The sequence below is a fragment of the Lichenostomus cassidix genome, chromosome Z (assembly GCF_008360975.1).
Source record: "Lichenostomus cassidix isolate B80296 chromosome Z, HeHo_3.0, whole genome shotgun sequence".
NCBI lineage: Eukaryota > Metazoa > Chordata > Aves > Passeriformes > Meliphagidae > Lichenostomus > Lichenostomus cassidix.
In genome coordinates this window covers 66,326,007-66,352,377 of record NC_139511.1, presented here as the reverse complement: position 1 = coordinate 66,352,377, position 26,371 = coordinate 66,326,007, and the positions used below count along the sequence as shown (strand labels likewise).

Sequence of the window (26,371 nt, the reverse complement as noted above, 5' to 3'; positions counted from 1 at the left end):
TAGGGAGGCAGAATTAAATTACCTAGACTGACATTTGGCTAAGACATGGAGTTTAATATCCCTCTGCTCATGGAAAATGCCAGGGGATATTTAATGGCCGCAAAGGATCCATTTTAGTGCTTGTTGGAGAGACGGGATGGGCGACGGTCCGCTCCATGCCACAGGGTCTCAGCTGCCTTTCTGAACTGCCAGATTCATTTTGAGACATGTCTGACAACAGCCAGGGGCAATGGATAGCTAAAGAGTTGCAGTTAAGTGTGAGCGTGCAGCGCCTTAAGGAGAAGCTGCTCTCTGATGCTCTTCTTGCACTTCGAGCCCTTGCTTAGACACAGCAGCCAAAAACCAAGTGGGAAGAGCTGTGAGTAGCCTTCTGGCCAAGTCCCCTTCCCAGGAATGTCTGATGATGCTCCCTCAGCTCTGCAGGATAATATTACATCTGGTTTTATAGCCGCTTAACCAGTACTCAGCCTAATGCCCATCATCCATTATTATTATTACTATTACTGCTTTTATTACGTTACTGCCTGCAGGCCCTCGGTGAGGACAGGGCTCTATTATGCTGGCTGATGTACAGCCAGACAGCCCCTGCCTCACCATGTGCAGGCTGAATGGAGGCAGACAAAGGCTGGGGAAGGAGGAGCACTTGTCCCTGTCTGCAGGGCATAAAGGACTCCTTCAAGGTCACATAGAAATCGGGGAACTGGACGCAGCCTGTCTCCTCTCACTCCTCTGCTGGCCCCTGTGGGACCAGCCCAGGTGTTTCCCGTGATGAGCACAGCAGGATGAGGTCTGTCTTAAGAGACATAATTTTGTCCTCTCTGGACTGGCTGCCAGAGGCATGGTCCCTCTCCTGGCTGCTTTGCCCCCACCCACTTGGAAGGGCGTGGCAGGAACAGCTTGGGCTTTGTGCTTTTGGAGGGGTTGGCACTGCTGTGCTCTCTAGCCTGGGCAGGAGCCCTGTGGATGGAGTGGCACATGAGGAGGTACCACAGATTTTTGGTTTTCCCATTAACCTACAGTGCCGTTTGAAGGCTCATAGCAGCCGGCACCACTCACTTGAGGCCAAGACAGCCTCCCTCTGTGCACCAGAAACAGTCTCCAACTCACAGGATAGGGGCTAGGGGTCACATCCCTGCAAAATGGGCAGTTGACTCCCACCTCAGCACCAGGGCACTTTTTTTTCTGACTTCCTCCAACCGTCACAGTAGTATTTCTCATTCCTGCCCAAGCACATTTGCTTTGCCCAACTGAATTTAATAATCTCTTCAGGATGGCATATTAAAAACCAGGGCCAGCCCCCCTGCATTACCCCAGGGAGTATCCATTGCATCCATCCCTAGCCCATCACTTTCCTTCCCGTTTCCTCACTTCAGAGCTGCAATTCACAGTCATCTGCATTCATTCAGCTAAACAGACTTTTGTTTTGCAAACCAAGCCTGCTGAGCCAACGCTGGATTTATACTTTTCCGTATGCATTTGAACTCCAAGTCCCTGTCGATGGAAGCTGATGTCCAGCCCAAGCCCTGGGATTCAAAGCAAGCAGAGGAATTGCAGAGCCATCTGGAGTAACTCAGCACAGCACAGCCTGAGCAAAGCATTCCTGCTGCTGAGGATAAAGCTGTAAATGGAAAACTGTGCCCCATCCTGCCACAGAGAGGGGTCTGTGGGAGCTGGGAGGTGGCACTAGGCATCTGTGGTCAGGCCCATGGGTGCTTGCTTTCCAGCCACTCCCAGAGCCTCTGGGAGCATCCTCTAATCATGAAGTGACATGGGAAGGAGGAAGCTGTCCAGCCCTCCTTGCACCCTCTGTGACAGAGGGGTGGTGGTGAAAGTCAGGGTGATGGTGAAGATGATGGTGATAAAGGAGTGCAGCCAGGGTCCTGAGTAAGAGGAGGCTGGGGACAGACAGGTGGTGGTGGGCTATGTCTCAGGGAACACATCCCACCAAGGTAGTTGGGCTGTGGTTTCATTTCAGCACCCCCTCTGCCTCACCTGCAGGCAAGAAAATGTGTTTTCAAAGCATCAGAGGCTGGTTTCTCCTGGGAGGAGCAAGCAGTGGCAGTGCAGGGACAATTGCTGCGATGCCACCATAATTCTGGAGGAGGGATGGCAGCTCACAGCTCACAGCTCACATGTGGCTCCACTTGCAGCAGACTGGCCCCACATCAGCACCTGATCCCATTTGAGTGAGGGAAAGATGCTCTTCACACATAGGGCAGAGCTGCAGGCAGGCAGGCAGGCAGGCAGGCAGGCTAGTGAGGGAGCAGCTCACTCACCATCCCCTCCTTCCTCTCTCAGGGTAAGCAAATGTGGGGACATCACCTCCCACTCACAGCAGATGAGCCCTGGAGTCAGCATGGAGAAAGCCTCTGACTGCAGAGCAGGAGCTCTGCCAGGCAGAAGGGGACTCTCCACAGCCCCTCCATCCCTCCTCCATCCTTGGGAGAGGAGTTTGATGCTGACATCTTGACAGGCTTCTGCTCGAGGCAGTCAGAGCCAGGGGACCATTGTTGAATCCAGAAATTTTCAGGTCAGGAGGGATCTGTTTGCCTGCATGTTGACTTGGAAGTGGGTTGAGGACCTTCCCAGGACATGAGGACTCATGTGCACTGCTATTCTTAGAGAGCACAGGGAGCCCTCTTCCACCTCTGGCATAGCTGCTTGCACAGCTCCCTGAGTCCAGCTCCTTCCTGTCCGTGATTAGAAGATAAGCATGGGTGTACACAAATTTTTTAGCTTTGCTATTGCAATTGGGAATTTGAGCTGTCAGGATTTGATCAAACCCTTGGCAAAGAGCAAGGATTGCTCTGCAACAGGCAGTGACATTCATCACAGACTGACTGTGATGAGCTTCCGGCACTCTGGAAGTAGCTGCAACATCAAAGCACGTTGCATAGCTCACAGCCAATTAATATTCACCTGAAATACATGTCAGGTAGCACAAAAATATCCCCATACCCCAAAAGCAGAGCAGCACAGTGAGAGAGAGCTGGAGTGGAAGGTGAGCAGGGCAATCCTTCCCCCTTAGCAAAAATGATGTGCCAATAGTTTGAATCCTCAAAACCCCAGCCCTAAACCCAAGGGTCAAACTCTGCCACATTATTATGAGGTAAGTGGGTTTGAATGTTGGTCAGGCTCACAGAAACCAGCAGGTGCCAGAGATGTGCAGGATTTGGGCTTGGTGGGTTCCTCATCCTGATCCAATTAGCCCTGTGTGGGAGGGATGATCTCTGTCCTGGCCTAGTTGTTTCCATTAGTCTTCAATGCTGTCACCTCCTTGATGATGGTATTTTGAGCCAGGACAGCCATACTGACAGGGACAACAAAAGGTGACTTGCATCTAATTAGTTTAGGAAAAGGATGCATATTGGCTGCTGCTCTTGGAAAGCACATGGTGCAAAGCCCAGCCAGCTTTGCCAAGGAGTAGAAAGGAAGGATAACACATGCAAAGCTTTGCCAAACACCCTCTTTTCTTCTCTTCCAGTAAAGCCAGACCCTCCAGAGAGTGTGGTGGCCAAACCCGTGCCCAATAACCCTCGGAGACTGGAGGTGTCATGGCAAAACCCTTCATCCTGGCCTGACCCTGAGTCTTTCCCACTGAAGTTCTTCCTGCGGTATCGACCTCTCATCCTGGACCAGTGGCAACACGTGAGTGATGCTGCACTGCTTGGGATGGGAGGGAGTGGGGGAAGCTGGTGGGAACAAGGTGCATTATAAACAAGTGTTCGAGGACAAAAAAGATGTATATTTACTGCCCAGGCAACCTGGATCCTGTCCCTCTCCTCTTTCTTGTTCCTTTTCTCTTCCTCTCCATCTTTCTTTTAGCTCACACTCTGCCTACAAATGGCTCTGCAGCCTCTCCCTGCTCCGTGTTTTCATCCATGGCCCCTATCTACTTTCCATACATATGTTCTATATAAAACTTGCCAACGAGATGTAAAAGGCATTTAAAGTATAAATGTCACCACATTTAAATGCGCCTCTGCCACATTTAGATTTTGAACTGGAGATAAAATACCGCTCACCATAACTCAGAGCACAGTCACAGAGCAATTGCTGCGATGTTATCGTATTTCTTACTTTTATTTCTTGTTTCTTTAAAAAAAATAGTCAGTGAAATCCTTGGCAGCCTGGAGGACAGATTTCATTTGTTACTGCAGGAAGATAACAAACAGGCTTTTTTTTTTTTTTTTTTTTTTTTTTACCTCTGTGCACTGTTTGTATGCTCGAGTTGTGTAGGAAAGCATTCTGTGGCTGGAGAAGAGGGGTGCAGCTATGCTGGCATAGTTCATCCAGCATCCCTTCTGTGCCTAGGCTAGGCCAATTGAAAGCCAATTAGATTCTTTGCTTGATAAAGGATTTTGCAAAAAAAAAAAAAAAAAGTCAAATAAGAGGCAGCACTTGGTCCCTGGGCACCTGCATCAAAGAGACAAGTGAGATTTTCTTCCACCCAGCTCTTTCTGGAGAAAGAAGCATGTGGGAGAGGGGATGGGACACTTGGCTTGTGGCTCTGCAAGGTGTCTTGGTGACTTTTTGCATTGGTTGGGTTTTTTGAGGAGGCAGCACCACAGGTCGTGTTTCAGATTGCAGCGTTTGCTGATGGCTTTGAAAATCAGAGGGTTTTCCTGCTTGCCTCTTTGCCCTTTGCTCTCCTACTGGGAATGGAAGAGCATCTGTGGAGCATCCTGAAGGGTATGAAAGCAGAGGTGGAGTTTGGGTATTAGTTTTCTGCAGGTACTTTTTTTCATCTGGAGAAGAACTGCTGCAACTGTAGAAGCTGTGTAAAAAGGGGAAGGTTCAATTGGAACAGCCAAACACAACACTGTTTTTTTCAAGGTGTTCAACTGTTGTGGAAAAAGCTGCCACAGCCTGATCCAACCAAGTACCCTGGTTTGCACCTAAAAATGGTGGGATAGCCACTGAGATATCTCCCCCCTCAACACCCTCAGAGTGGCTGGTCCCTCCATGCCTGGGTGTGGGGTACCATATTTGCAGGGTTGAGCCTGCAGAGCCCTGAGGGGATGGTGTGGCCTCTCCATCAGTACTCTCAGGTAGGTAGTGATAGTGGGAAATACGTGGGAGTGTTAGTAACACAGGTGGCAGAGCCACCCTGGTTGGAAAAGACAGTCTTGGGCAGAAAAATATTGATTTCTTCTATATAAAGATACCCTGAGGTGCAGAGAGAGCTCGAGGTACCAGCTCTCTCGGTGGGTAAAAGGATGGCTGGGAAGGGTTCATCTCACAGCATTTTGGGAAGGTGCAGCACTCCTGGATACTGCTTTTAATCAATATCCCCTTGCAAGAGACACGTTCCTCATCACTGACGGATGGAGAAGAGTGTTTGGGGAATAATTTGCTCAGTGAGCGAGTGCAAGCATTCAGTGAGTGAGGTGCCAGCCTTGTTTTCTGACTCCCTGCCCTGCTGGCTGGGTAATGAAAAATCTGATTTGTGGATGATTTGAGGGAAACTGCCACTATTCATCAGATGAATTATTTGCAAAGCCTAATTCAATCGTTTCCCAAACACCAGGCTAAGGCAGCACTGCAGCAGCTGGAGCTGCTCTGACCCCAGACCCCATTGGCATATTCAGCCTGCTTATCCCAGCTGGGCACCCTGCAAATGCAGGTGTTTTTACCCAAAATTAACCCCACCAATGTCAGCATGCTGGGAGCATGCCCACGCCTCACTTCCTTCTTCGTTTGACTTACTACTTGTTGTCATTTTGGATGGTGTCCCTGTTCCCCCAAATCCAGACAGAAGAGGGAAGGAGATGGTCTGGAAGGACCAAGCCTAGCTCATCTGTCCATCTTGTCCTGCCGTGGTTGTGTTGGAACTCAGCTCAAAGGGACAAGTGCCCTGAGACAGGATGAGGTGGTCACACATGCCACACTGGCACGGGGATGTCTTAATTCTTGTGGAGGTGCAAGTCTCTTCCCACAAGCTGTCCCCATCCTGGCTCTTGCTGTCCCCTCTGACTGCTGGCACAGAGAAGCCCTTGCTTTTTATGCCCACACAACCTGCATGCTGACAATGGGGCAGCTTGGAGCTCGGTAGGGAGAGAAGTCCCTGCCAGCAGTCAGGAGAAGCTGGGTAACCTCATGTTCTGGCACATCCCTGTCTGCCCAAGGCTAGGCTGAACTCTATCCCTGCCTCCTCATGGCTAACCACCTCTGCACCAGCCACGGATTTTAAGCACATACTTGGCAGCCCCTTGGGAAGCCCAGCATCCTTGCAGGAGAAAACCCACAAAGGAGCACTGAAGGCTGCCCAGAGACTGAATATCCATGCAGGCCCTGCTCACACGTGGTGTTTCTTGGCAGAAGAAGCAGCTCCTCTTTCACCTCTCCACCTTCCGTTATCTTTGCAGGGTCTGATTTATGTACAGCACCTCGGCAGGCAGGACCGAATGAGCACTAATAGGATCAGATGGATGTCGAGCTGTCGAATACCATAGGGCCTGATTCAATCAGCATCTACTTTCTTCCAGGCTCTTCCTTTCAGGATTTTAATAATGCCAGGGCTTGGCACCAGAAGATGAAGCCATCCGTGGCGGGAGCAGTGGATCTTATCGAGATTGCCACTGTGTGAGCTGGCCATAAATGTAGTTTCCCCTCCACCAGAGAAAGCCAGGTGATGCCTGGCCCAAGCATCCCACAGCTTGAAGCAATCTCTGGGGTTGACAAAGACATGGGGGAGATACCCTCAGCCCCTTCCCAGTGCTTTGCAATTTGGTTTTGAGCCCCAGCGTGCTGTTTGCTGTCCCTTTCCCCTGCTCAGCAGTTCCATTTCACCCAGACCACTTAGCAGCTCTCATGTTGCAGTTTGCTCTGGGAATTATGGTGATGTGCTCTCGGAATTATTCTCATGGAGGGATGATGATGAGTTTCCACATGGGCATGCAGTGAAGCATGTGCCAGATCATGCCACCTCACAGGCAAGCTCCCCTGAACAGGGGCACAGGCATTTTGTAGCTGTTGGTGATGCAGCCATGTCACATCATGTGGCCAAAGACTCCCCTCCACCCCACCAGCACTGAGCTCACTCTGAAACTCAAGCAACTTTAAAACCACACTCCTCCCTTTCTGGAAGAGGGGCTGGTGGTTTCTCCGCTGCCAGAAGAGAGATGGATATTTGTAGCCTAAACAGGTTTTTTATCCTCTCCTTTTGGCAAAATCTCCCCTTCTGTCTCCCAAATATAAAACATTAAATGTTTAGGGTATCCTTTATTTTTCTCCCGCTTTTAAGTTTGTAATTCAAGCCAGATTAGCGTGGTTTCCTCTTCTGTTTTATAGCCCCATCCTGGCCCCAAGCGAGCTCTCCTAATGCTCTCAGATGTTCCTCTAATGGCTTACCTAGGCTGGAACTGGATACCCTTTCCTAATGGATTGCTAATAGCCTGTTTCTGGTTTTACAGGCTCCTTCAGTTAACTCGCAACAGCAGCGATTGCTGCGCTCACACATGCGATCTCCCTGCGAGCACATCTGCACGCTCACCCTACGTGCAGACGGGTGGCCAAACACCACCCTGAGCATCTCTGGGTCTTGCACCCTGATTTTCTCCCCTCCCACGGCATTTTCTAGAGCAGGATCCCCCCTTTCCGCAGCTTGTGGAGGGAGATCACGTGCGCTGAGCACTGGCCAGCTCGATGCACATCCCAACAATGTGGCAAGGCTCAAGAAGGTATTTCTTATGCAGCGTCAGAGCTGGTGGCCAGACTGAGGGAGGATTTCCTCCTGTGGGCTGCCAGCAATTTGCAGATGCCGTCGTGAAGTCTAATTGAACCCATTGGCCGCGCTGACAACATGAAATGTTAACGAACCGTGAGGCGGGCTGCGCCTCAGATCTTGAGATTTGCAGTAAAAGGTCATGAGATATTTAAAGCTAATAATGTGGTTGGGTTCTCTCCTTCCTCTTCTGCGTTGGAAGCATTAGGGCCATGTTCGTGAGCATTTGCAAAGGCTGGAAGCGTCCTTCTCTGGAAGTGCAAGCAGAAGTGCTCCCACCATCATGGGGTTTTAGGAGCAAAAAAAGAAAACCCCATGCAGACATCTGTGCCTGCTCTGATCTGGGCAAATGATGGGGGTTTGGGGACAGGAATGGGAAGTTTATGGGTATTGCCAAATATTTAGTGTTGTGTTTGTTGGTGCAAGGATGGCATTGTTCTGTGGACTGGCCTTCCTCACCCATATTGGAAGTGGCTTCCCAGGAGGGCTCAGGATCCTCTCCCAGTGCAAAGCAACAATTTTTGGTCAGAGAGGTGAATCTCACAGGCTGTCTCTAGAAGTTCCTGCTTTAGAACAGCCTGGAACAATGTGAAAGTGTGATCTAATGCATATATCCTGCCTGTGACAGGCAGGGAGAGGGATGGAGCAAGCTGGGGGGGAAGGCAATTAGTGCCACTGCCTGCCACAGCAGCGTCCCCGCCGGCGTGGTGGCAATGTCACTTTGCAGCGGGCGTGCCTCTTTGTGCCCATTTGCATCTCCTTGTGCCTCTGCTGCTTTGCCTGCACTCCCCCTCTGCAAGGCAACCTTGGCAGGGAGGTCACCCTGAGCAAGCTGGGTTACAGCTTCACGCCTGGTAGCTTTTACTGCAGCATTTCTCTCCCTTCCCCTCCTGGCTGCAAAGTCAGTGATTAAAAAAGAGGTGGGGGGGAAATCCAAAGAATTAATAGGTGGGAGCAAAATATCAATGCAGTAATAGTGTCACTCGCAGCTCAGTGTGGGGCAGGCAGGGCTGGAGCAGAGAGTGTCTCAGAGGAGGGTGGCGGTGGGAAATGCCCAGAAATCACCTTTTCCATTCACCCCACCGGCCTCAGGGGCAGAGGAGGTTCAGGACCCTTGGCTGGCATTGTCCGGGTGCTCTCAGCCTCCCTGGAAATTGCTGGTGACCTAAAACCTCTGAGCACCTGGCAGCTGTAAATGTTGCTCTGAGCAGCAGAGCACTCACACGTGTGTGTCCTCACATGCATGCTCAAACAGCTACAAGCAGGTAGGAAGGTGCTGGCAAGCTAAATTTTCCCTGCCCACATGCAGACCACACCAGGCAGGTGTCTGTGCCCTGCCATGCCCATGCACAAGCTGCTTTCACCCCCAGCCCACTGCATCAGCGTGGTGAATGCATTTGCAGGCAGCATAGGCCAGTGCTGGGTAGGTTAGAGATGTTGCTGGATGCCCTCAGCATCCCTGATCCCATCTCCCCCTTATCCATAAGTAAAAGTGACCTCTGACAGTTGTCATTTGGCAGAAGGGGGCCAGCACATCTGGAGAAAGTTTCCTGTTATGAGTGTGGTTACAGCCCTTGCTTTCAAAGATGGTCTTTATTTTGAGTCAGAAGGGATCTGTTCAGCTGCATCTGGTGTGGCACAGCCCAGGCTGCAGAGGAGCCCTGTGAAAGCTCATCCTCCTGGACCTGCAGCAGGGCTGGGCTCTGTGCAGCAGCACCACAGCAGCCTTTTGGGGAGGGGGTAACAGCAGAGAGCACAGCTCAGACCCTGCTGGAGTGGCTCCTCCACTACCTGCCTGGCAGAGAACAAGAGGGGGTCATTCCCTTCTCACAACCTTTAATTATTCCAGAGTCCAAGTAGAAAAGTTTGTCTGGGGTTATACCAACTCCTTCCTGTGGCTCTGGAGAAGAAGGAGGTATTTGAGGGTGCCTCTTGAGCACTGAATGTCAGACCTATTTGCTCTCCAGGCATGGCTTTCAAAGGGAAAAAGCAAAACATTTCTTTTCCATACGGCAACATCTTTTCTCAAGCTGGACTGGCTCTTTACAGTAACCCTCCTGCACTTCCCAGTGCAGGAGATTTGCTTGGGGATTACTCCTGGTTTTGGTTTAGCCTGTTCTCCAGCACAGGTGGAAGCCCTGCTGGGATCCCCCTGCACTCGCAGGGACTGAAGGCACCTGAAACAGCAGCTGCTTGTGTAGCTGAGTCCCTGCAAAGCTCATTGCATCCCAGTGGCAGGATCTGGCTCCTGTTGTGGGCTGTGGAATCGAGCCCACTGGGGTGTCCTGTCCTTATCCCAGTTCCCATTTCCCTCATGATCCAGTATAACTCGAGTAGCATCCAGAGGAGGAGGAGGCTGCAAGGATGCCAGATGTTCAGCAAACCTAGGCTGTGCTTGTAGAAGGAGTTTCTTTCCATGTGTGCTGGGGGTAGCATAGGCTGTGTGAGCACATCAGCTTCAGCCTACAATAGCCAGGGTGCTCCTTTTATTTTGGGTAAGGCGGACTCATCCAGGCTTGATACAGCACCTGGGACAGGTGCATGATCACTGTTCTGTCACACACAAAGATGGTGCATCCCAGCCTTGGGACTGAGGGGTGCCAGTCTCCATCCCCATATTGCCAGCAGAGCACCTCTTCCCTCTCTGGGAGCTGCACTGGAAAGCAGGAGGTGTCAAGGAATGGAAAACAGAGCCACTGACACCATAGGGGAGCCAGCAAACACATTTTCATGTGGGATGCAGAGAAGGAGGCATCTGATCCCCGCTTCTCCCCCTCCACCTCCTTTCAACACACACCAGCCCTCAGTCCAGCTGCCAGAGCAGAGAAGGATGGGGTTTTCTTCCCTGCCCCTCCTGCCCCATCCCCTTCCAAAGGCCATCTGGGCTTCAGACCTGCCTGTGCATCACCCTGTTCTCAGTTGCTACCTGGTCACACCAGACCAGGAGCAGAGCCTGGGTGGGAACAAAGCACAGTGACCTTTTTTACTGCCAGGACGCTCTGGCAGGGTGGGCTGGGGGCCAGAGGGGAGCTCAGAGGGGTGAAATGTCTTGCTTAACTCCTGCCATACTGAGCCCTGCAAGGCAGAGACACCAGTCAGGGGCTGGAAGAAGGGCACACATGGGTGTTCTCTGTTGGGATGTGTATGGCTGCTGTGGATGTCCCCAGGCCTCCAGCACATGTGCAGGGGGGAGCAGCATGGGCAGAGGGAAAGCCAAGTGCTGGGCAATCCTCCCCTCAGCCTGTCTGGGTGTCTGTCCCACCCCATCAGTGTGTTGCTGACCCCTGTGCACATCCTGGTGCTTGGGACTCTGGGTGGTCACTCAGCAGCTCCATAATCTTTCCAAGCAGGAATGGGGGGGTATGTGACTGTGACAGGGAGTGGGATGCCAACCCACGCTGTCCTCAGCAAGCTGTCATCTGAATTACTGGGTTCAAGGGCTTTTTTTCATTTCTCTCTCCTTTCTCTCTCTCTCTTTTTGTTTTTCCTTTTTCCTTCCCCCCCCCTTTTTTTTTCCTCAATGCTAATAGCTCTGCATTGCACTGGCTACTGATCCCTCATTAATCTGGGCAGCACTTCACAGCCAGTTGGAGTGACTTTTGGCAGGTGCACAAAGGCAGGCAGCGACATGCAAACCCCCACCCTGGCCAAAAAAATTACCATGCACAGCCTTCCTCCAACTTTTGTCTCTGTGTGGCGAGGACGCGGATTAAGGAATTTCTCCCTCTGCCTTTGATGCTGTGTGCCCATCCATCCCCCCACAGCCTCCCCAGTGTGTCTTCCTCCCATTCTGAATCTCCTCTCTGTGTCCAGTTGGACCCAATACCCCTGTGGTTTCCCGTTTGCTGTGGCACTTCTTGTTGGGTCACAAGCACCCACACATGGGGCTTTCTCCCCCACTATGACAAATGCTGGATGTGTCCCTGACTCAGAAGTTCTGCATCCAGAGGTTGTATGTGTGAGGAGAGATGGATGATGTTGTTTGTGCTTTCTCTTTTTATCTGCTGTGTAAAGCAGAACATAGGGCAACATCCTCCCCAGTTTTACAAAGAAGATCCTCCATATTCTCCAGTTTGGGTCCTGGGGGAACACTCCCCCTGCCCAAGGAAAGCACAAACTTGACCCCATAGTGCCTGTGACACCCCACCTACAAACATTCAGCTGCTGGTTAGATGTGGGTGGAAAGAGGCAAGAATTCCTCCCAAGGGAAGGCTGGGAAGACTCTTGGGATGGAGAAAATGCTCCTGATGGAAAAGCAGCATGGCTGGGTCAGCAGGGCCTCAGTCAGACTGACCTGCCTGCAACCTGCTTAGTGCAGATCCTAGGGAGGAGCCAGGGGGTTCAGAGGGTGCTGAAAGACTTGGAGAGAGTCATGCACCTGCTGGATAAGCCCACCATCTTTCAGCTCATTCCCCAGTTCCAAGACATCCCCCCACCAGTACAGAGCAAGTCAGGTCAGCAGGGATTTGGCAACTCACCCCGTGAGGTTTCATTTCATTTAATTATCATTAGGAGTTAAATCAACTTGATCCCCTTGGCATTGCAATCCACATTGGTGGATACCACCAAAGAGTTCCCAAGATCTGGGTGGCAGAGACAGCCTCACTGTGCCACTGCACTGCAGGGAGGTGTCCTCCCAGGCAGACCAGGTCATTCACAACCTGGTAGGTCTTCTGCCTACCAACCCCAGGGCCAGGAAGGTGTGTCCCTCTGAGAGCTTGGTGCAGAAAGAGCCTCCTCAGCTCTGCTGGGTGCAGCACTAGGTGCCAAGAGCCATCACCTCTGTGGACCCTGGTCCAGCTTGGGCTTTGGTTATGGGCTGAGGAGGTGGGGCTGGTGGGATCTTAGCCAAGACTCTCCCCACGTTGGACAATCCAGAGTCATGTCTTGCAGGAGGAACTGGCATCCTCCTAATCTTTTCCCCATACTCTCTTCTGCCCAGACTTCACAGGATTTCAGTTTTTACCTGAAAGTGAAATGGCCTGAAACAATTTTCCTGCAGGATGGACTGTGCCTAGCACCAGGATGGGACCTGCCTATACCACCCTGATATAGACTGATGGGGACCAGACCTGTGAGCTGACCCTGTTATCTAGACAAAAGAGGCAGCACCTGAGACTGCAGGGCTGGTTGTCAGTCTCTTCAGCTTGCTGGGAACCCAGGGAGACCCTGCATGGAGCCCCACCAGGGTCACTGTGTTCATCTGCCTCCCATGCCAGTCTCATTCCAGGCAGGCTCTGCCCTCAGGTCCCATTGGCAGGCACCCTGAGTAGCTGTCCCCATGCTAAGAGGTCAGATATTATGCTGAGACCCATGTCACGGTGGACAAGCGTCCTCTGGATGGTAGGGATGGAGTGAGACTTTGGCTATTGGTGGTTTAGTGCTTAGATATGTCTCAGCTAGGCACAAGTTTGCAGTGACACCACTACTATTCCCTTGTTTGCATCCTCCAGCATCATGGGGGTCAGCACCGAGTCCGAGGTGCAAGGAGAGGCAGGACTCCCATCCAGCCCCAAAATCTGCAGCAGTGAGATGGACACACACCTTTGTCTGTGCTGCTGAGGCTTGGTAGCGCTTCAAGCCTCACTGGCAGGAGGACACCCTCCCTCCCTCCCTCCCTCCAGGACCAGGCAGAAATTTTCATCTTTCTCCTGTCACTGAGCTGTTGGTGCTCCCCTGGGTGGCTATGGAGATGTGGAGGACCCCACATGGGCAGCACCATGAAGTTCCCCACATCCATGAAGTGATGCTTGTTGTGCTTGAGCGTGAGCCTCTGGCTGGGCACTGGTGCTCATAGACGGGCTGTGTCAGACCCACTCCACCCCTCATCCTTCAGCATCTTTATTGTCACTGTGTGTGGGGAGGGTGCAGGAAAGACAAGGGGTGTCCTGCGTGCCCCCCGTGCCACGCACAGCGGGGTAGTGAAGTGGGCAGCATGTTTGTCAGCAGTCTCAGAGATGGGGTGGAGGGCAGCATCCCACCTAGCCTCTGCCTGATACTCCTGCCCTGGTTTCCTCCATGCCCTCAGGACCCCAAGGCCAAGTCTGGCTTCATCCCTGGAAGGTCACTTGGATGATGAGCCCTCCCCCTCTGTCAGCCACACTTGCTCATGGGTGTCTGTGCCATTTCTGCTGAGCACCTGCATCCCTCTGTCCTTGAGCCAAGCTCCAGGTGGATCAGAGATGCCTTGGAGGGTTAAATGGGATTAAACCATTGCACTTCGCAGCAGAAAGGACAGCAGGACCTTCTGTGGCCCAGACAGCAGTGACAATGGGACAGAGAAAATGGTTTCTAGGAAAGAAGTCTGGACACAACTTGATCCTTGTCCAAGGGCCCAGCTGGAGGGAGACAAGCCAAAACGATGGGAAGCCAGCAGGCACGGGAGCAGGGTGGCCAGAGGTTGTGGTGGTGATGAAGCCTCCTCCCAGCAGTGACAGTGGTGCCCTGAAAGCATGTTGCACACTGCACCCACTGCCTGCAATATCCAACTCCCAGCTCCCACCATGTCCGAGGGAGCCCGTGCACACATCTGCTGGCTTCTGGTGACCTCTAGAGGAAGCTGCTCCACTCTGACACCGTGAGTTTGGGAGTGGAACCAGGTCTCTAGACCTTTAGTTTAGCTGCAGCTGGAGCATCTGTTTCCCCTTCCATCCCTGTCCTGGGCTCATGTGTTTGCCCACAACGCCCCAGATTTCCAAAAGTGCTGCAAAAGTCTCATTATCATCTTCTAGCTGAGCTAAATGTACTGATTGTCTTACACCTCCCAGGGTTCCTCTGACCACACTCTTCTCCTCACTGCTGCCCTCAGGTTGAGCTGTCAGATGGGACATCGCACACCATCACAGATGCCTACGCTGGCAAGGAGTACATCATCCAGGTGGCAGCCAAAGACAACGACATTGGCACATGGAGTGACTGGAGCGTGGCTGTTCATGCCACCCCCTGGACAGAGGAGCCCAAGCATCTCACCACGGAGGCCCAGATCACCGGTAAGAGCTCCCCACCTCCCAGTACCAACAGGCTTCAGCCAGGAGGAGCCCTGGAGTCCAGGCTGAGGACCTCCTCTCTGGCTCCACCCAAGCTTTGTCCCCAGCCAAAGATATACCCCAAACACCAAGGGAGCTGCAGCCCTTCACCCTCTACTTTGCCCCCACCTGTGGCCCTGTCAGCAGGTGCAACCATGGCCCAAAAAATTCAGACTCAGCTCACCTGGGTCCAGCATCCTTCTCACCAGGATACCTGGGGTGGAACAATGAGGCTGGGCATTGTATTACCATTATTATTGTGGTGTTGTTGTTATTGTTATTGTTCTTCTTCTTCTTCTTCCCTGGAGTGTTGTCCCCCTCCAGCCCTCCCTCCCCTCTCCAGTCCTACTGCCTCCACACTTCTGACCCCTCACAATGGCTCAAACTGATGCCAATTCAAAATAAAAGCCACCAAGTTAACAAGTCTCTGTTTCTAGGAAAGAGCTGGGACTGTGTCCAAATGGGTGTTATCAGCCCTCCGTTTCCCAGAAGGGATGGAGCAGACCTGCACTGGTTTCCTTGACTCCTATGCAGAGAAACCCCTCTTTAGCACCCGGGAAGTTGAGGCAGTAGCAGGGATTTTCAGCCCTTCCCCATTCCCAGGTGGATAAAACCCCACAAGGAGTGCAAGAACACCTTGCAGCAGTGCTGCTGTCACCGTTTTGGTTTTGCTTCTCTACCCGCCCTCATTGTGCTAAATGCAAATGCCCCTTCTAATGTCAACTGCTTGCTCCCTGTGCAGACACACGCATGTCACTCACATGTGTGCCCATCACACACACGTCCCTGTGCATGCAACCTGCTGCAGCCAGGCAGGGCTGATGTGGGACACCCCCCTTCCAGCACTGAGCCCCACTGTGACACCTCAGTGGAGTCTGAAAGATGCTGAGACAGACACCCTGTGGTCCCCAGCAATCAGCCCAGTCTGGCCAGGGACATGCTGGGGCCATCTGGATGTGGCCAAAGCTGTGCCAGCCTGACTGCCCATGCAAGCACTCCCAGAAATCCTGCAGCCCTCCATAGGGACAGACAATCCATCTGGTCCAGTGTAAAGCAGGACAAGCTCTGTGAGCCCACCCAGCAGATGCAGCCTGCTGTGTCTGGGATGTTCTGTGGGTGAAGGACGCTCTCTGCTGAGCACCAGTGGCTCATCATAACTTCTTAGCTGAAATTCCCACAGAGCTGATGCATAGAATGACCCAGCTGATCAGGATGGGGATGAGAAGCATGCCCAGCTCTACCTGATAGCACAAACATCTCTAAGCTGTAGGTCCACTAGGTCCACTGTCACAGCAGTGCAAGTCTCATGGATCACACTATCCCTTGGATCATCCCAGCCCTCCAGCACACCCCTAGTGTGGTATAGTAGTGAAAAGGGTAGTTTGAGGTTGGGTCCTGTCCACACCAGCAGGAGAGCAGGGCTGCTCCTATGGGATGAATCCCAGGGAATCCCAGCTCCCCTCACCATCCACTCTCCTTCCCTGCAGAGACAACAAGCGCCAGCACCTCCTCTTTCATGGCACCACCCACCACCAAGATCTGTGACAAGGGGGCCATGGTGGGCAGCGGGGCCGTGGCAGTGTGTTGGACAGCTGGACTGGTCGTGGCTGCCTATAGTGTCCTCTTTATTTAGTGAGTATCTCCCAAATTGGTGGCATAAGAGGCAGGATGTGGTGCTGGGGTGGGGCAGGGATATTGGGACCCCCAGGGCTCTGGTGTGGTTGGGAAGGGGATGCTCCAGGCAGGCTGTGGGTGAAGGGCATTGAGAACAAGTAATTTGGGTTTTTCTTGCAGTTTTTTTGTAAATGCACCAAGACTGACTGCTTATCCAGATGTATATTCAGCTGGAGATCTCAAAACAGTTTTTCAAGCAAAGCTGGCAAAGTGGTCAGTCTTTGATGTGTTGTTCTCAGCAGTCCTCTCCCCTCCTCGCTGCTGACTTTTTTTAGGAGGCAAAGAAGCCACATGGAAATCTAAGGCCTTTGCTTAATGATGAAAGAAAAATTGTCCGAGATCAGAAAATTCAGATTGCATCTCAAAAATGTACTTAGTTTGGCTTAGAATGGAGCTGGCAGCCTGGAGAGCCAAAAAATGCCCCGCTGCTCTACAGACCAAGGCTGCTGTCTCACGGGTGTCACACCCAAATGCCCTTTCACTGTCCCCAGACTGCCCAAGGACGGGGATGGATCCTGGAAGCAGCCACATGTGTCACTTTAGGGAGATAAAGGACATGCCACCCATCCTTTGGTGCCCAAAGAGAAGCCCTTTGTGGGCAAGGTGTTCTTTCCTCCCCTCTGATTGTGTCATCTCACCTGTGACACTAGTGGTGGCATTGGGAGGGGCGGTGGCATGCAGCCAGGGGAGGGTGGGCAGGGCGGGAGGAGGTGGAAATGATGTGTTTGGACACCTGGGTGTATTTCCCCAGTGCAAAAATGCCAGATTCTGTTTGGTGTGTCCCACCGGTGACTGGGCACACCTGAGTTCAGACCGCGACCGGGACCTTTCTGCTCTCTTCTCGCAGATCTCCATCTGTCCATCCACCGCAGCCCAGCGCAGACGCCTCCCCACCACCCACCGCCACCACCCCTGCCCTGCCACCCCGCTCCCGGGTTGAGTCTCTCAGCTCTTCGATTTTGCACACATTGAGGACGAATCACGCTTCTCGCCGTCACTTCGGAGGAGGACAGAGCTGCTGCCGTCCCCCTGGGGAGACGCAAAATCCTCTCCCAGCCCGGAGTGAGGAGACACATCCCCGTGCCCCTTTCCTCAGCGAAGTGAAGCGAGCCCGGGCCCCGCACCTGAAGCAGCTGAGGGCCCCACTCATACAGCTAACCCCCCCACGCCAAAGACGTGCCCGCCGCCCCGAGCGGCAGCGCACCGAGAAAAGGGGATATGAAAACGGGGGGGTGGTGAGGGGAATGACGCTCCAAGCTGTGTACCCCCTCTTGGCAAAAGGGGGTCCCCCAAGGACTGGACTCGCTCCCCTGAGCTCTCGGCCGTGTGGCAAAGCTGGAGGGATGCACGGGTCAGGGGGGTCTCGGTCCCCTCCGAGGGGATGGTGGAGGGGGGGAACTGGTGACTTTCGCAAGTGCGATGGGGAGCAGGGCGCTGGCAGGGTTTTAATGGGGAAAAAAAAAGGAAATGAAACACCGGTAAAACCCTCCTGACCCTTGCTGAGCACCTGGGAGAGCTGTCCCTCCACCTCCCCCTCCACAGCACCCTGCAGGAGCCTTCGCCACCCCCAACCCCACCCCAACATCACCCCCAAACTTTTAACCATATTGGATACAGGGAATCATCCCCATTGATGTCTTTGTCTCATTCTCCAACAAAAGCAGAATAGCTCTGCTGTTGCCTTTAGAGCTGGAGCCCTGCAGACCTGTGCCCTGCTGTCCCCCGCTGTCCCCAGCTGTCCCCAGCTGTCCCCAGCTGTCCCCGTGCCTGCTCTGCTCTCCTCCCCATCCTGCCCAAAGTCCTGTTTTGTAAAGACACCTCCTCTTGGCCCTGCCTGGACCCAAGCGCAGTATTTAATACCATACGTCCGAATATTCCCACTGTTGACATGCTGTATTTGAATTTTTTATAGATGTATATATATAAAAAAAAGAAAAAAAGAATCAAAAAAAAAGTAATAGAGGGGATAAAACTAAGCTCACACGGAGACAACGCACACACGCACACACACACGCACACACACACACGCACCAGGAGAGACTGTCTTCATTAAATGTTCATTTCATGATGACTGGTGGCTCTGGGTGTTATTTCCCTTCCATCCGGAGTGGGTGGTTTTGGCTGCCTGCTTCCATGCGTGGTGCTGGTTGAGTTGGGGGGGACATGGGAACAGGAGTGAGGGGGACAGAGACACCCTGGAGCCTGCCCTGGGGTTTGAGACCATAGCACCATCTTTCCAGAGGGGTGGGAGACCCAAAAACTGGCCTTCAGGACATCCTGAGAAGGTGCAAGGGGGATGCCCACCCTGGAAACCCCTGGTGACAGAAAGGGTATGGTTGTCACCATCCCATGTGACACCCATGCTTTGATGGGGAGGTGCCACCTCTCCCCATTCACAAGCCCTCGAGGGTCACTTGTGTCCCCAAGCTCTGGCTGGCACTGTGACTTCTCTCAGGCAGGCAGGGGGATAGAGACCTGCCTGTGCCCCACTGCAGCCCGGAGGCTGGAGCTTGCACGAAGTCACGATTGATGCACTTCCCATGTCTGTTTAATAATTTCATGTGAGGAAAATGTCACTGGCCCAGATGCTCTGAATTAAACTTCTGTCAGGACAGGGCTCACAGGGACCCAGCGTGGGAACAATGGATGCAGCAAAGCACATTTTCTGAGTCTGTCCTCTCCCCATGTGCCTTGCTTGCGGGCACCACCTGGAGCAGAGATGCTATCAACCAATGCCCAGGGGAAAAAGTTCAATTTTTTTAGCAAATCACCAGACTGGTGCCCCAGCTAAGTCTCTACAGCAGGGAGATGGGTGTGTGGCTGGTTGGCTGGCTGGCTGGCTGGCTGGACACACACAAGCATGGGGTGGACGGAAGGGTGAATGGGTGGAAGGAAGGAAGGATGGAGGTGAAGGAGCCACAGCCTTGGCTCTGCAAAGCCTGAAGGCAGCAGCAAGCCAGTCACTTGCTCCCACCAGGCACTTGCTGTGATTCTAACCATGTTGGGGCCTTATTTAGCAGAGAGCTCAGTCTGATGCAGACCTGTCTCTGGCTTGGCCACGCCGGCGGCAGCACTGACTTGGTTCACTGGTTAATGTTCCATTACCAGACAACATGCCTCCGTCATTTATTAATGTTTCATTAGTGTTAAAAACATCTGGTAATTAATTATGCACTAATTATGGATTCACAGTGCTAAAAGCTGGGGTAATCTACCATAGCAGATGGCTCTTTGGGGCAGGGGGAAGGGACAGCTCTTAGCAGAGAGGAAAATGTCAGGCTCAGCCCTTGCCAGGGGGAAGCATCACAGACAGACAGATTGCCTTCATCTCCAAGCAGGATTTCCATGCCTGGTCCAGAGGCATGCTGTCTCAGGTTATTAGGCAGATGAAACCTGTCCCTCTCAACCTGTTTTGGGGACTGAGGGAGTGGTTGTCCCACCTGCCCAGAGCAGCTGTGTGGGAAGCCATCTGAGAGCAGTGGCTTTCACACAGAGCCCCAGGCACCACCCAGCACCTGGCGTTGGTACTCAGCTTTCCACCGGCTCCAGGATGCCGTTTGTGTTCCCTCTGTGGTGCCTGGCCACGTTAAGCAGCAGTCCATAAAGCAAGGGGTGTCATAAAAGCCCACTCGTTAAGTGCCCCAGGAATATTATGTACAGATGTGCAGAGATGTTTCAAACTGGGGAAGGTCCCAGGGGATCATCCCTGCCAAGCAGAAAATCCATCCACTTAGCAGTATAAATCCATACAGGAAGAAAGAGGGAATTACAATGCTCAGAGAGACCTGTGCATCACATAACCTGAAATCCAATACATCACCCGGGTGCAATGGGTCCCTGCATCTTCCCAGCACATATGTGGCAGTAAATCCCACCTAAGGTGTTGTTTTGGGCTGTTGCTGATTCGAGAGCAGCCTTGCACGGAGCTCCCCAAGCTCTGCAAGAGGGATCAGAAGTGTGACTGGAAAGCAGGAGCTATTTCCTGGACTTGAGACCTCAGAGGAAGCAGAAAGCCCCCACTTGCTTGAGCTAGGGGATGAACAGCGGAACGGGACAGAATCACTGCACCTCCTGCGTCTTTCTCTGAGGCAGGTGCTAGCAGAGACATCATTCTCCCTGACCCAATTGTCAGAGAATCTACCTGCTCCCACACCAGCCTCCCAGGAGCCTGGAGCTCCCAGGGGATAACAACCAGCTTATTTATCACAAATTAGTCTGACAGGGATGCGTTGTGTAGCCTTTGATGGGACGACATACTTTGGTGGATGAAGGAGGAGCAGTGGATGCTGTGCATTTCAGCTCTGGCAGAGTGTCAGTCTGGCACCGTCACAGGTGAGAATGGGGAATGAAAGCAGGTTTTGCTGTTGAGAAAGCACACCCATGGCTGCACTGCTGGCCTTGAGCTGAGAGCTTGCTGGGCTGAGTGGAAATGCCAGGTGGGATCTGTTGAGCCAGCTGGCAGAGGAGAGCTGCTGCTTATTTCCACAGGGGTAAACCTGGTCCTCCAGGGGCAGATATCCTCCTCCATCACAACAAATAGGAGAAGTGGCAGGTGTAGGTGAAAGCAGTAGGAGCTGGTGGAAAGGCAGTACTCAGGATGAAAGTGTGAGGAGTAGCATCTGTGAGGGATGAGGTTGTAAACAATCAGATTGACTTGGAGGAGCCCAGGCTCCCCCAGTCCTCAACCTGCAGTAGTGTCAAGTCCAGCAAATACAAGAGTCCACCCCAAACCACAGGGTATTGATTCAGAAAAAGCTTATGTCTCCTGTACAGAGATGTAGCACTGGATGACTTTGGGAAATTTTAGCCTTCCTTCCAGGGCTTTCTTCCCCAGTGGCAGGAGAGATAGCTCAGGCAACAAGGTCCCACCATGAGGAAAGTCTCCTCTCTGATATTTTTGGTAGGAATGAACCCAGGATCTTTGAGTTAGTCCAACACCACCACACAGAGAAGCAGACAGAGCTGCAGGTGGGGACTCTGGAGGTAAAAACCACCTTGGGCACCCTCACAATGCTGTAGGGCAGAGGTTTGTAGCAGCAAGAGGTGACAGATGGTCACAGCAGACCACAAAAGATTCTTGGACCATCTTATTTCTTGGTGGTTCCAAACAACAACTTGATTAATCTCCAGAAGAGAATGTCTATTTGAAAAGCCTCCAAGCAGTGACTGTCTTCTTCCTTGTGTCCATCCTGACTGGCTCAGTTTCTGTCCTGGCACTGTGTTCCTGGTCCCCAGACACCTCCACCTGCAGCCTCATGCTCTCCCTCCCCACCAGACCAGCCCTGAAACCTCCTCATGGCCCAGATGGGCAGCTTCCACCACTGTTTTCCCATTCCCATCACTGCCCCAGTGCTACAACCTCCCTGCTCACCTTCAGTCTGCCCCAGTCCCCTCCCTGCTCTGGCCAGGGTGACCCACACGGATTATCTGCTCACAGCATCCCAAACCTCTTACATACAGGCAGAAGCCAAGCACAGCCCACCCAGCTCAGCTGCAGCGTGGAGACCAGACCACACCAGGGTCCTCTAATAAGCAATTGACTCTTTTTTCCTCCCTTTCAAGAAAAAGCCAAGCATTAATTTGGCTTCTGCCACTCTGTTTATCTAATAGCATCGCTGATTGATTGTCTTATTTATAACCCAGATCCGGTGTCTGGGCTGCTCGTGGAGACGGAGTGATTGATGGAAAGAAGACAGCCAGAAAGGGACTTAATGGAGCCATGTGGCTGAGCAGCAGAGTAGTGGCTTAGGCATGAAATGAAAAGTGTCTCCCACAAGTCTGGGCTCCTCTCCTCCTTTTCTGCATGGTTCCCAGGGAAGCTGCTGAGTGCTGGGAGAGAGCAGCATGCTCCCTGCACCCTGCCAAAAGTGATCAGGGACCATGCTCAGGTCTCCTCCAGCAGCCTGGCCAAGGGGACACAGCCAGCAGGCACTTGGACTGCTTCCTGAGAAGGCGTCGTGCAGTCTCTGGGAAGGTTTCCCCCTTCCAGGGTGGAAGGGATGGTTGAAAGGTGTGAGACAGGCTGAACCCTGCCCAGCCACCAGCTTGCTGTCAGGATGCCTGTCCTGCCAGCTGGAAATCAGGCCCTTGCACAAACAGATGGTGCAGAGAGACACCTTTCCCAAAGTGCCTTCCTGCAGGCTGGCAGCAACTTTCAGAGGTCTCATCTCTGTCCAAAGCTGGGCTGAGATATATCTACATCCCTGGGGAAAATGTCTCTGTTCCTCACACCTAGTGGTCACAAATGCCAGCAGAGTCACCAGCTCACATGTGAATCACCCCATGGACACAATCACTGCCATAAAGCACCAACAAACAGGGGAGGAGACGCAGTCCCAGGAGGTGACATGCCATCATTCAGGGTCATGCTGGGAATGTGTGACAGCCAGGATATGTTCCAAACCTCCAGCCTGTGAATTCACCCCAGAGCAGCCCATTCCCAGCTTCCAGGATCGAGTCGTGGTCAGGAGATGGCTGACAACTCCAAGTCCCCAGGAAGGCATTTGGCTTTGAACTGAGCCAGATCTAAACCCTCATCTTGTCCATAAAGATCAGTTTGGGAAGAAAAAAACAACATACTGGTTCAGTCAAAATATTTCATCGCTGTTTAATGGTCTTTATTTCATGTCTGATTGTAACAGATAATCTAATACAAGCCTCAAGCAAAGCCAAACACAGTTGTTTCATTATGAAGGACCCCATCAGCCAGCTTTGACGTGGCCAAACCCCACTCTTTCCCTTTTTGTTTTTCTTCTTTTATTTTTTTCCCACATCTGAAATTTGAGCAAAACCAAAGCAGCTTCATGAACACTGCTGTTTCAGTGGGCTGAAAGAAACCATCCAGGAGACAGGTCTCCAGTACTGGACATATTATTGCTCCTGACACCAAGGTTTCGCAAACACTATCCAATGCCGTATGATAGGGTTTTATTCCTTCCAGGAGAAACCCCTCCTTGGAAAGTCCCATGGACCACCAGACATGGGCAGGTGATGAACATTCCCTTTGGCTGGGGTGTCCCCAGTCATGGTGGTCCCTCTGTGGGTGATGCCACTATCACCTCACCATGTGTCCAGGGCTGCGAAGAGAAGGGACCAGGACAGGGCGATCCTTGCAGGATGTTGGAAGATGGAGGGGCCCCCGAGCAGTGGGAGCGGAAATGGCCTTTGATGTGGAAGCTCTCCTTTCGCAAACACAATGAGTTGCAGAGAAGTTTTATAAACATGGCTATTGTTGCTCCATCCCTTTGGTGGGAACAGATGGTCCGAGTGCTGTGTTCGGCCCCCCTTCCCTCCCCTCACTCCCTATCCCCATTAATAAAGCCCCGGCAAGTCCAGCACCGCTAAGGCTTTCCCAAGGGGGATCAATAAATAAATGTAATAACAACAAAGGGGCCCATGCAGACGAGATTGGGTTACAAAGAGGCCTCGGCCCCCCTCCTCCTTTCCGGGTGAGAGTCACTGTATGCAGGCACTCTGGCCAGTTCGAGGAGAGGTTCCTCCATCCCCACTGTCTGAGGGAAGCAGGGACAGGATCTTCCCACTGAAAGGGCCAGGCATCACCTGGAAGTCCCCACACTGCAGTCATGGATGGCAGTATGTGACCTTGGTGGCCACCTTGCAGCCTTGGCCATGGGACATTGACAGCCAAGAGGTTGCTCCAGGTCCTTTCCCAGCAGGATCCCATCCAACACAGTGCACTTCAGAGCAGGCATCATGGCTTCACCTTGGCTCACTTTTTGCCTGGCTCTGGACTGATGAAAGATCAAGCAATTTTCTGGCCAGCTGGGAAGCATTGGTGACTCTGACTTGCTCCTCGATGGTGTGGTGAGGTTTAATGCAGGACTAGGAGCTAAGGTTAGCTGTGATCAAACCAGGGCAGAGCAATCTGCAGACAGGGTATCCCTGTGGAAACCACCAGCATGCACCAAACACTGCCCATGAGGCTGCAGGGCAGGAGAGCAACTTCTCAGGAGCATCAGTAGGGTTAGAAAGTGGCCACAGCACCTCACCAGAGTCTGGATGTTGGAGAAGTCACATGGAGGCACTCCATCAAGTGGCCTCTCTATTGGGAAAGGAGAAGATCAGCTCCACGAAGCTTTCCAGGAACTCATCTACTGAGGAAGTGCCTGAGGCTGGAATGTCACCATGGGCATGGCCCAGAGGAGACTTTGGTGAGGTGCAAGAGGGACTGAGCAGAGGGCTTGATGCAAGAGCCAACTCTGAGCCCTGCCGACACATCCCTGTTAGCTGCCATTGTCCATTCTCCTCCCCAGCTGGTCCCTGCAGCTCAGAGGTGATGGGATGCTGGTTTTATCAGTGCAGGACTCCTGCAGCTGGGGGTCCTTGGGATGAAACGTGTTTCACACACGCACATGCACACACTGCTGCCTCCCCTCTGAGCCGCCCTGAGAATCCCTGCCTCCCCCCGACCCCTCGCTCATAAAAAAATTAAAACTCTCGATATCATCTCACACAAACGTGGATTTGAGGCCTCGTCAGTCACCAGACACGTCCCACAATCTGCACTGGCTCCGGACAGCTGGAGGGGCTTGCTGGAGGACCAGAATGACTTCATGCCGCCTCCCACGTACCGGGGCTTACCCAAAGTGCTTGGTGTGGGGAGGGGAGCCAGGGGCTGGGAGCACACAGCCCCATCCCCACCATGCTGCCAGCATGCCATGCTCTGGACCCAACAGGATGGGTGCTGGCCTGAGGAACAGCCTCAGGCTCTGATAGAAAAGCTGTCCCGGGGTGCAGAGGCTCTCCCTGTGGGCGCGAGCAAGGCAGCTGGCCCAGGCTCCGGTGCCGGAGAGGTTTATGAGGGCTGACCCCTTGCACCGAGCGCCTGGGGCAGGATAAATCCCACTCCGCCTAGCAGTGCAGGTGCACGGGGCTGCCGGAGAGGGAAAGGGACCACAGATGCATGGGGGATCCAGCAAGGGGGAGCTGGGGCAGGCCTCAAGCTGTGTGCTGCTTTGGGTCCATCCCAGTGGTGGGAATGGTCCCTTGCCTGCTCCAGAGCCTGTTGCATTGCTCTGCGGGTGCTCTGGGTAGGGCTGCCTGCACACAGCCTGCCATGGCAGTGCTCAGGGCTGCAGAAAGGCCTGAACCACACCTGTAGATGTGCTGCAGGATGCCCTACCCATGGCACTGGGGGACTCATGGCATTGTGGGGGTACCCACAGCATCCCCTGGGTACTCCAGGTGTTTGGAATGTGGATCCATAGCTTTGTGCCTCACATTCAGCCCTGGTTTAAATCCTATCCAGGACGTCCTAGCCACTATAATGAAGGCAACAGATCACCTAGTCCCTGTTAGTCCTGATGTCTCAGCTATGATGGAATGAAAAATGCTGCGCCAAATGCCTCAAGAGAGGATTCTGGTGATGTCCCCCAGCCATGGGGGCTCCTGACCTTCACCCAGCACTGGGAGATGTTTGAGACCTACACTGGAAAAGGTACCTGGGATCAACATAGCCCTCTACAAGCACAGCCCTGGGCAGTGGGTCCTGTTGGACCTGGGACATGGGGAACATCATGTGCAGGGCTGACAGAGAGCTCTGCAAGAGCAACAGGGATTTCAGCCCATAGCCCACCTCCCCGGTTTCATGTAGCACTAACCTGAATCCTTGCCTTAGGAGCCAAGCAGGGGGTTGAGATTGTTTCTCTGAATGAATTATAATCATCTTTGGAAAAAAAAGAAAGTAACACAAAGCAGGTGACTGAGATCAAAGGTGGATAAATGCCCATCACAGAGCACCTGGCTGAAGCCAAGTGCAAGCTTAACTTTGTATTCTTTGAAGTCAGCACATCCTCATGCTCTCTGTGGGTTCTGGGCTCAAACCCTCCATGCGTGCCTTCTACCAATTCTTTGGTAATTTATAGACATGTGAGGCTATTCAGAAAACTTTTCTGTGAACCTCCTGCATCAACCCAGTCCAGTCAGG

At 52.8% G+C, this 26,371-nt stretch overlaps 1 protein-coding gene across 7 annotated transcripts in view; it reads left to right on the top strand.

Moving 5' to 3' along the window:
- The window catches only part of CNTFR (ciliary neurotrophic factor receptor), a 200,801-nt gene extending 182,305 nt beyond the window's left edge, over positions 1 to 18,496 (top strand). For 6 of the 7 annotated variants that reach the window (XM_085041924.1, XM_085041928.1, XM_085041931.1 and 3 more), the window contains 4 exons: positions 3,485 to 3,648; positions 14,535 to 14,715; positions 16,239 to 16,383; positions 17,273 to 18,496. In XM_085041924.1, the coding sequence (XP_084898050.1) occupies positions 3,485 to 3,648; positions 14,535 to 14,715; positions 16,239 to 16,383; position 17,273 (491 nt within the window). In that variant the 3' untranslated portion in view covers positions 17,274 to 18,496. Of the gene's footprint in view, positions 1 to 3,484; positions 3,649 to 14,534; positions 14,716 to 16,238; positions 16,385 to 17,272 lie in introns of those variants that run through there. The other variant, XM_085041926.1, reaches the window with a different exon arrangement.
- The last annotated feature ends 7,875 nt before the right edge of the window (positions 18,497 to 26,371 follow it).